We start from the raw sequence: 11,141 nt of genomic DNA on the forward strand, positions 1-11,141 counted from the left end.
ACTCACCTCAGCCTCCCAAAGGCACGGGATTACAGGCTGAGCCACTGAGCCCGGCTGGGCAAAGTATATTAACTGACAATTATCAAAAAAGAAATGGACTACATATATGAAACACTCCTAAGAAAATAAATGCAAATTTTCACTGGCAAAGATCAAAAGATGATAACACTAGAAAGAAGTGTGGGCAACAGGTACTCTCAGACATTGCTGATGAAAGTGTCCATCAGGTATACCAAAATCAGAAATGGACCTGTCCTGAGACAGCAGCTCTACTTCTAGGAATCCCACCTACAGACATGTTTGCACGTGTACAAAAGAACCCATACAGAAGGCTAATTTACACGTTCTTTTAGGAAAAAATTAAAAAGTTGATAACTCTGTAAAGGACCGTCAATGCAATGGCACTGGTCAATGGTACATTATACAAGTGAACACTATGTACCCATTAAAAACAATGAGAGTGCATTGTACGCACTCTTATGGTCAGTCTCCAAGGTATCTTAAAGTAAGATCAGAAAAGCCATGTACAGGACATCACCAACTGTATAAGATGGAGGGTGGAAACATACAATTTATAATTCATAAATATTTCTGAAGAGATAAACAGGAAATTGAGAACACTGCCTCTGGGGTGAAGAAGTAGTGGTTGGTGCTTACAACAACAAAAAAAATTAAGTCTTTCTTTAAGGTAACAAATTTAGCAATAACCTAAAAGAAAAAAATGTTTAAAATTAACACTTGCCTTTTTTCCTTTTGAGGTTTCAGAATCCTCATCTTCATCTACACTGAGTAGATTTGCCCCACTACATAAAAAATAAGGGAAAAAACCTTAAGTAACAGTTACAATCCATACATTAAAAATTCTGAAGTTTTATCCTCTATCCTAATTCAGGATAATTCAGAGAATCAGTAATTTTTCCTGTGAAGGGCCAGAGTAAATATTTTAGGCTTTGCAGGCCATATGGTCTCTGTAGCAACTACTGTTCTTTGTTATTGTAATATGAAAATGGCTATAAACTATCTACACATGAGACAATGCTCCAGTAAAAAAATATTAAGAGATTAAGTCCATGGGTCACAGTTTGCTCACCCTTACCATAAATGAACGTACAATTTTCTTTTTTATAATTATGGATTTTATATATTCTCACTCATCTTCTGTCTTACATTGACAATTAGAGTAGAAAGATACAGAAACAAAATAATGAAAAATAAACAAATTGGTAAGGGAAGAAAACCTTAGCTAACAAAAAGAAATTCCAATGGTACTGACATAGTAAAATAGTTCAACTCCACCACTCCTGAAAATATATCAACCCCTAACTGAGAATCACTGGCCTGAGAGATTAACAGATTAGACTATAGATCTATTAGCAGTTGATGTTAATCTCAACATGTTCACAAAAAGCTGGGGGCTCTGAAGACCCATAATGAACCAGAGTACAATTTACAGTTCATAAATGAATTGTCTGTCTGGGACAGCCAGCACCTTAAAAGATAATTTTTTAAAAACGTACCTGGCCAATCTACCACGAAAGAAAGTCAAATACAACTTTTTTAAAGAGAATTCTGTCAAGGTATTTACAGTAATACCCTAGCTATTTAAAATAAAAGCACAAAATGCTTTGTTTCATTACTGCTTATAATCCAAAATTCTTTAATGTCAAAAATTCTCTTGTAAATATTTTACAAAAATGTTTAAAAAGTAGTATACTTTCTATGCAAATAGTTTCAGATTTAATCCTAATTTTTCAAATCTACGTATGTACTGTAACAAAAAATGTTATATTAAAAATAATTAGCTAGGTACCGTGGCTCATGCCTATAACCCCAGCACTTTAGGAGGCTAAGGTGAGAGGACTGCTCAGCCCACAGGTTTGAGACAGACTGTGCAACATGGCATGACCTCATCTCTACAATAAATAAAAAATTAGCTAGATGTGGTGGCATGTGCCTGTGGTTCCAGCTACTAGAAAGGCTGAGACAGAAGGATCACCTGAGCCCAGCTGGTAGAGGCTGCAAAGGCCGTGAGCATGCCACTTCACTCCAGCCTGGGCAACAGAGTAAAACTCCAAGTCAAGAAAAACAAAAGACATCAAAAGACAGATAGAAAGAGAGAAAGAAAAAGGAAGGAAGAAAGGCCAGATCAGTAAATTAAAAAAACTAAAAACAACATTTAATTTGTAATACAAATATCAAGACATACAAAAAGTTCTATTAAAACTATTTTAAAATTTTGCACAGCAAAGTCCAAGTATATTAACAAAGTGTAATGAACACTCTGCTTAACTTCTGTCTGGCCAAACACCTGTGTTTATCATTTATAATTTCTGCTTTCTCTGGTGAAAATCTGCTCTGCGATGCACATGGCAGGGATTCTGGTCACAAGTGGGGAAGGAAGACACTGCTGCACTTAAACGTTCATATAAAATTCAAGGGTCCTGATCTGGTTCACTTACTCATGATGAATGTGACTTTCCAAATTGTTACTTAAACAGAATGCCTTTCTTTAAAAAACAAAAAACAAACAACAATGTCCTTAATTTAAAATCTTCTGTTTACAGGCCATTTTTAATCATAAGGTTAAATATAGTATAGCCATGTATTCATACATTTCAAAAGATGGAGCAACATAATAGCAAAAATATTTACCAATAAAGAACTGGGTTTTCTTTCCTTAATAGTACTGGAAAGAGAACAATGTTGTCTTAAGAATACTATATTCTTAAAAATATTTCCACGGGATATAAATTGTTTTTCCAATGAAAGCTTTATTTTTTATAAAATATCTAAGAGAAAAAACATCCTTACTCTTTATCTGTATCTCCTTCACTTTCTTCTTCATGACCAAAGCTCCAGTTATTTTTAAAACCTCCATCCCTCTTAGACTCTGATCTAGCCAAAGCTGAAATGAAAACAAACTTCAGTAAGTATTCATTAATAGAACTATTCAATATAAGACAAATCCGAGCATTTCCCAAGTTCTGATTATTCTAGGTTTCCTTTTAATTTGCTTGTCTTTGTTCTATTTCTTGTTCTCTCCAAAGAGAAAAAGAACATATTAAAATCTGTTTTTACAAATTTATAGTCATCCATATCTTTGTTTGCTATACAAATAAGCTCAAATTTGTAAGATATGATAACAGACATGTGGGGGTACATGAATATGTATGAATATATAAAATTTGCCCTAAATCTCAATCTTTGATCACTGCTTCTAAAAATTAGTACCTGTAGTTTCACGAGAACTGTATCCACACTTTTCCTTAAATTCAATCATCCCTGCCTTTTTTTTTTTTTTTTTTTGAGTTGGAGTCTCACTCCGTCACCCAGACTGGAGTGCAGTGGCTGCTCCTGGCCACCGCAGCCTCGACCTGCTGGGCTCCGGCGATCCTTCCGCCTCAGCCTTCCAAGTAGCCGGAATTACAGGCATGCGCTACCACGCCCGGCTGATTTTTTGATTTATTGTATAGATGATGTCTTGCTGCCCAGGCGGGTCTCGAACCCGCGGGCTCAGGCAATCCACTCACCTCAGCCTCCCAAAGGTGCGGGATTACAGGCTGAGCCACCAAGCCTGGCATCCCTGCCTTTTAATAGACAAAATTTTTTTTCTGTGTTAGTAACATAATTAACTCGATGACCAGAAAAACTCTCCATATTGGAACACCAAACCTGTTCATTATGAGCTTTAAAAAATTTTATAAGTACATGGCTGAAACTCCCTGAAGCCATAAACAACTGGAGAGTGGAAACCTCCGGAGCTTTATGAAGTTGCAAAGCTGGCATTCTTCTTAGTGCCAAAAGACAAAAGCCTGGTGTCCTGCCTCTAAGGGGCCCAGTAAGATGAAGGCCCAGACGACCTGAAGGTCAACACTCCAACTCACTGAACTGGGAAACAATGTACTGCAGAGACCATCAGGATAACCGTGCTGTCTTGCCCTTGGCTTTGGCTTTCTGAGTTGAATTAAAGACAAATAAAGTGTATTCATCCCATGGTCAGTGCTACTGCATGAGTATTTGTTACCCCTCCAAAAGTCGCATGTTGAAGCCCCAACCCTCAAGGTAATGGAGGTAGGGCTTCTGGAAGATGATTCCACCACAAAGGCAGAGCCCCCCTAAGTGAGAGGAGTGCCCTTCTGAAAGACATCCAAGAGAGCTTGTTCACAAGCCCCTTCCAAGGCCTGAGGATACAGCCAGAAGGCACCAACTAGGAGCAGGCAGGCCCTTCTCATAGGCCTGCTGAACTGACACAGAACTGGACCCCTTCATCTGACTTCTAGCCTCCAGAATTGGGAGAAACAAATTTCTGTTGCTTAAAAGCTACCCAGTCGATAGAGTTTGCTACAGCAGACTGAATGGACGACGGTATTAGAAAACTCCTAACCACAGGCCCACAACTAACTAAGGTTTGTAGCCAGAATTTTCACACCTATGAGGCCCAGAAGAGGCCATAATTAAAACAGCATTGCATAAGAAGACGCTCAACATCACTAGCCATCAGAGAAATGCAAATCACAGCCATAATGAAATACTATTTTCATCCATTAGGATAGCAAATACTTCAAGACATGGAAAAGTAACAATCAGTGGCTAGGATGTGGGAGAACTGGAAGCCCTGGGCATGGCTGGTACGGCTGCTGCGGAAGAGAATCTGGCGGCTCCGTGGAAAGTTAAACACAGAATTACCATATATGATCCAGCAATTTCATTTCTAGGCAAAGGCACTTCCCTTCCATTTCACATTTAAAGTAATTGAAAGCATGGACTCAAACACATATTTATATAACAATGTTCACAGCAGCATTATTCATAAGCCAAAAACTGCAACAACTCAAAGGTCTATCAACAGATTAATGGATAAAGAAAATGTGGTATGTGTGCGTACACACACACAATGGAATAATATTCAGCCTTAAAGGAATGAAATTTGGGATACAGGGTACAACATGGATGGACTCTGAAAACATTACACTAAGTGAAACAAGCCAGATGTGAAAGGACAAATATTGCCTGATTCCACTTATGTAAGGTTCCTAGGATGGATAAATTCATAGAGAAAGTAGAATCAAAATTAGAAGGGCATAAAGGAACTGGGAGGATGAAGAATTACAGTTTAATGGGTATCAAGTTTTTGTGTGAAATTTTAAAAAAGTACTGGAAATGCATAGTGATGGCAGTTGCACAACATTATAAATGTACTCAATGTCAAGGAATTGCACAACTGTACTCTTAAAAATGTTTAAAAATGGTTGGACATGGTGGCTCACGCCTATAATCCCAGCACTTTGGGAGGCCGAGGTGAGAGGATTGCCTGATACCACAGGTTCGAGACCAGTCTGTGCAACTTGGTGAGACCTCATCTCTAAAATAAAACCAAAAAATTAGCTGAGCATGGTGGCACACACCTGTAGTTCCAGCTACATGGAAGGTTGAAGTGGAAGGATCGCCTGAGCCCAGAAGGTTGAGGCTGCGATGTCCTTGAGTGTGCCACTGCACTCCAGCCTGGGCGACAGAGTGAGACTCTAACGCAAAAAAAAAAGTTTAAAATTGTAAATTTTTGGCCAGGCGCATTCGCTCAAGCCTGTAATCCCATTACTTTGGGAGGTGGAGGCAAGAGGATTGCCTGAGTCCAGGGGTTCAAGACTAGCCTGGGCAACTTGGCTAAACCTCATCTCCACAATAAATCAAAAAATAAGCCGGACATGGTGGTGCAAGCCTGTAGTTCCAGTTACTTGGAAGGCTGAGGAAGAAGGATTGCCTGAGCCCAGCAGGCTGAGGCTGCGGTGGCCATGAGCATGCCACTGCACTCCAGCCCGGGTGATAGAGTAAGACTCCACCTCAAAAAGAAAAATAAATAAATAAAGGGAAGGAAAGAAAAACATTAGGGAGATGTTGCAGTTAAATACCATGAATTAAACACATATTTTTTTTCTCCATACCCTCTACTAAAATGACAACCAGAAAGAGGAGGAAAACTAGAAACCCATAAGAACAAAAATAATCCAGAGAGGAGATAATAGATGATAGATGTAACCAAAGGGATAGAAGATAAAAATTTGATGGATAGATAGGAACTAATTTAGCTTACCAAAGAAAGGAAAAATCTAAAAGCCTATGAAGGCACAAATTACCAAACTAACACAAGAAGCAGAAGATTTTATTTTCTGAGTTGGAGATTCACTCTGTTGCTCAGGCTGGAGTGCAATGACAGGCTCATGGCTCACTATAGCATTGACCTCCTGGGTTTAGGCAATCCTTCTGCTTCAGCCTCCAGAATAGCTGGGACTACAGGCATGTGCTTTATTTATTTATTTATTTATTTAGTTATTTATGTAGAGGAGATCTCGCTATGTTGCCCAGGCTGGTCTTGAACTCCAGGCTCAGGCAGTCCTCCTGCCTTGGCCTCCCAAAGTGCTGGGATTACAAGTGTGAGCCACTGTGTCCAGCCAAAAAAAGGAAAAAAATTTTAATATCATGATACCAATAAAATAGATTGAATTCCTTATTACAGATCTTCCCACAAAGAAAAACTCAAGGCTCAGAAGGCACTGCCAGGAATTTGCTTCAAATTTTTAAAAACTGTGCCAGTGGCCAGGCGCAGCAGCTCACACTAATCCCAGCACTTTGGGAGGCCAAGGTGAAAGGACTGCCTGAGCCCATGGGTTTGAAACCAGTCTGGGCAACTTGGCGAGACCTCATCTCTACAATAAACCAAATAATAATAATAACAATAATGATAATAATAAATTAACTGGGCGTGGTGGTGCATGCCTGTATTTCCAGCTACTTGGAAGGCTGAGACGGAAGGATTGCCTGAATCCAGCAGGTTAAGGCTGCGGTGGCCATGAGCGTGCCACTGCACTCCAGCTGGGGCAACAGAATGAGAGTGAGACTCCATTTCAAAAAATGTAAAACAGCACCAATCTTACCTAAACTTTTCCAGAAAACAAAAAAGTAAATACTGTGTAGCTCACTTTATGAAGTCAGAATACTTGATCTCAAAATTGACAATGACATTCAAGCAAGGAAAATTACTAAGCAATTTCACATAAAAACAGATACAAACCTAAAATAAAATATTAGCAAATCAAATCCACTGAAACAAAAACTCTTAGCAAAACAGGTATAGGAGAGAACTTCCTTAATTTGAAAAAGAATAGCTCCAGAAGCCTTCAACAGACACCATAACCTTCCCCTGGCCATAAGTCTATTCAAGTATACAGTGGAGGTCCTTGCGGAGGCAGGAAAGAGAGAAAATGCCTAAGAATGGTGAGGAAAGTAAGAAAGAAGAAAACTTATTCATGGGCAGAATCACAAGTCTCATGGGAAGAAGGAAGACTTTTTTTTTTTCCTAAAGAAGATACATTTGGTAGAATATGAAAGGCATAAGGAAGAATGTAACTAGAAAATCATTACTTAGGAACCACTGTATTAATAGCTGGGGGATTCAGGCATGACTCATCTATGGATGCTAAAACCAGTGGGTGAAATCTGGTAAGAAATAAGGTATTCACATTGCCTCAATGTATCCCTTCACACAAAATTTATTAATTGCAAAGGACACGAAAGTAACTTTCAGGGACATAATCTGGCAAATAACACCTGAACTAAGTGATCCAAGTGAATTTCACCAGCAATAGGACAAACTGACATCATAGGCTTCTAGATCTAACAAACCGGGAAACACATAGATCGTTCCTATGGCATTCCTTAGAATAACCTCGGCCAGGCACAGTGACTCAGGCCTGTAATCCCAGTACTTTGGGAGGCGGAGGTGAGAGGATTACCTGAGCTCAAGGGTTGAAGACCAGCATGAGCAACATGGTAAGACCTCATCTCCACAATAAACCACAAAATTAGCCCAGTGTGGTGGCACACACCTGTAGTTACAGCTACTTTGAAGGCTGAGGCAGAAAGATTGCATGAGCCCAGCAGGTAGAGGCTGTGGTGGCCTTGAGTATGCTACTGCACTCCAGTCTGGGTGACAGAGCGAGACTCCCACTCAAAAAAAAAGTTTCACCTGATTATAATCAGGAGGAAACATCAGATAAACACAAATTAGGATAAACTCCAACTACAAAATAACCATTGTGTTTTCTTAAATATGCCAAGGTCAAGAAAGACAAAGACTGAAAACCTATTTCCAGGTTAAAGGAGACTAAAAAGACATGACAAACAAATGCAATACACAATTCTATATCAGATCCTGAACCAGAAATTTGTTTCTCTTCCTATCAAGGAGCATTTTTTGTCAACTGGCAAAAATTGGAATAGTTTGTAGATTAGATAATACTACATTGATGTTAATTTTCTGATTTTGACAACTACACTGTATAGTTCCTAAACAAAAGTAGGGGGAGGTAAGAGAACAAAGCAAATGGGGGTATATGGGCAGCATGTCCGAAACTTATTTCAAAAGGTTAAAAAACAAAAAGTATGTTTTTTTTTTTTTTCAGTTGGAGTCTCACTCGGTCGCCCAGACTGGAGTGCAGTGGCCGCTCCCGGCCACCGCAGCTTGCCTGTTGGGCTCTGGCGATCCTTCCACCTCAGCCTTCCGAGTAACCAGAATTACAGGCATGCGCTACCATGCCCGGTTGATTTTTTGATTTATTGTAGAGATGAAGTCTTGCTGCCCAGGCGGGTCTTGAACCCGCGGGCTCAGGCAATCCACTCACCTCAGCCTCCCAAAGGCACGGGATTACAGGCTAAGCCACCGAGCCCGGCTAAAAAATGTATATTTATATAAACATATAAGCAGCCATGTGCCACTTAATGACGTTTCAGTGAATGATGGACAGGATACAGGACGGAGGTTCCATAAGATCATAGTACTGCATTTTACTGTACCTTTTCTACATTTAGATATGCTTACATACACAAAACACTTCTCATTCTGTTACAACTGCCTGCAGTATTCGGTACACGGGTTTGTAGTCTAGGAGCACAGGCCATATCGTATAGGTGTGCAGTAAGTTCTACCATCTAAATGTGAAGTACCGCTATGATGCTCACACAATGACAGAATCACTTAACCCGTTCGCGACCGCTGACACGAATTCACGTCTTTGCAAATTCTGTTTCTAAATGCTGCAACGCTGTCATATGTATGTTATTATATTTTGCTTGAAAATGAGTGGTCAGGCAAGGAGAAAGTTAATTGAGATAATTATCTGATAACAACCTCACAATGTTGTTACTAATTTACGTAGTTGGTAAAAATTGCAAGTTGGTCATTATTTAGTTGCAATTAGTGCTGCATACATGTATTTTGATATTTCAGGGCTTTCATACGTCTTCAACATTAAAAATAATTTACTCTAATTATGGAAAATGAAGAAATACATGCTGACGAGATTTCCCAGGTCGAAGGTGAATTTAGTGAACTTATTACTGATTGTGAGACTGATAATGATGTAATGATGCAATGCAAATGAAGATATATAATGCAGATAATCTATGAATCTAGTACTGGTGAAAATGAATCAATACTGAGTGGACAAAATATGATCCAAAAAGAAACTTACAAGTGTTTACTGGGAATCCAGATGTCAAGGTATTTCCAAATGACCCTCAAAGTACAAGAGCAGTTGTTGGACTATTTATTGTAAATCATTTTATAGAAATGAATGAAACTGAAACTAACAGGTATTATGATCAGATGCACCATAAATATAAATGCCCCCAAAAATTTTAAAAATGGAGCAATACTACAGTATCTGAGATGAAAAAATTTCTAGCAGTATATACTTTGAGAGGACAAGCAAAGAAAACCACAATCTGTGATTATTGGTAACACATCTGTCAACTGCGACATCTTTTCTTTTAAAAAAAAAAAAAGTTGCCCAGGCTGGTCTCAAGTCCCTGGGCTCAAGCAATCCTCTCACTTCCACCTCCCAAAGTGCTGGGATTATACGTGTGAGCTACCACACTCAGCTAATACATTTCTTTTCAAAAATAATGACATGAAACAGATTCCTACAAATTTTGTGGTTTTTGTATTTTTTCCAATAACGCAGAAACACAGTCAAATCCAAGCAGATTATGCTAAATTTAACCCATAATAAGTTGTGTTTTAAATAAGTTCAACATTGTGTACAAACCTGAACAAGAATTTTCCTTGGATGAATCCATGATACCTCATCGTAGAAGACTGTCCTTTCAGGTTTATAATCCAAATAAAAATACAAAGTACGGAATGCTAGTCAGACTTGTCTGAAGCAAATACTGGATATGTCTGCAACTTTCAGCTGTATTGTGAAAAAGTTGACAATTTAGACAAGACCATTTCACTTGTGCTTAACAACAAAAGTTTGCAGCAACCAGTTTCAGATTTTTAAAAAAAATTTTCACCAGCTCTCAGTATTGGGAAAGTGAAAAATTTGCCAGTCTTAAATGTGTTAAGATGCATTTCTCAGATGACAGCTAACACATAACTGTATATCACTAGACAGAATATAATAATAAGTAGTTGACATTTGAGGTAACAAGGGAAGGATATAAGGGAAGCCTTTGTACTATGTGTTTTTTGTTTTTTTTTGAGTTGGAGTCTCACTTTGTCCCCCAGGCTGGAGTGCAGTGGCACGCTCACGGCCACCACAGCCTTGACTTGCTGGGCTCAGGCGATCCTTCTGCCTCAGCCTTCCAAGTAGTTGGAACCACAAGTGCAAGCCACCACACCCGCATCATTTTTTGACTTACTGTAGAGGCAAGTTCTTGCCAAATTGCCCAGGTTGGTCTCTGGAACCCCTCAGCTCAGGCAATCCTCTTGCCTCTGCCTCACAAAGTGCTGGGATTACAGGCGTGAGCCACTGTGCCCAGCTTGTACTAGTCTTATAACTTTGCTATAAATGTAAAATTATCTCAAAATAAAAGTTTAAAAAGTTAAAGTAAACATAAGGAATACATAAACTACAAACAGATTTCAAATTCTGTTCCCCCAGTCTATGCAACTGATTGGCCCTCTCCTGCCCCCACAGAAAAAAAACAAAGAAACCGCAAAGAATTGGAGAAAAACTAATAAAATAAAAAAATTAAGTTACAATACAGGTAAGGTCAAAGGATTTTTTAAATCACAGAAAATACAAGACATTAAAAGGAAAACAAATGACTGCACTGTGTTTACAAAATTATTCTACTCTTAA

At 38.9% G+C, this 11,141-nt stretch overlaps 1 protein-coding gene across 1 annotated transcript in view; it reads right to left on the bottom strand.

Annotated features, from left to right (window-relative positions):
- Positions 1 to 10,171, bottom strand: part of LOC103254247 (sentrin-specific protease 6-like) — a gene marked incomplete at its 3' end in the record, with an annotated part of 66,534 nt that extends 56,363 nt beyond the window's left edge. The window contains exons 1-3 of the mRNA XM_008052382.1: positions 10,101 to 10,171; positions 2,812 to 2,905; positions 743 to 803 (exon numbers count right to left, since the gene is read on the bottom strand). Coding sequence (XP_008050573.1) covers positions 743 to 803; positions 2,812 to 2,905; positions 10,101 to 10,131 — 186 coding nt within the window. The remainder of the gene's footprint in view (positions 1 to 742; positions 804 to 2,811; positions 2,906 to 10,100) is intronic.
- Positions 10,172 to 11,141: the final 970 nt, after the last annotated feature.

This window comes from Carlito syrichta, unplaced genomic scaffold (genome assembly GCF_000164805.1).
Source record: "Carlito syrichta isolate Samal-C Ts95f unplaced genomic scaffold, Tarsius_syrichta-2.0.1 Scaffold274019, whole genome shotgun sequence".
NCBI classification, from domain to species: domain Eukaryota; kingdom Metazoa; phylum Chordata; class Mammalia; order Primates; family Tarsiidae; genus Carlito; species Carlito syrichta.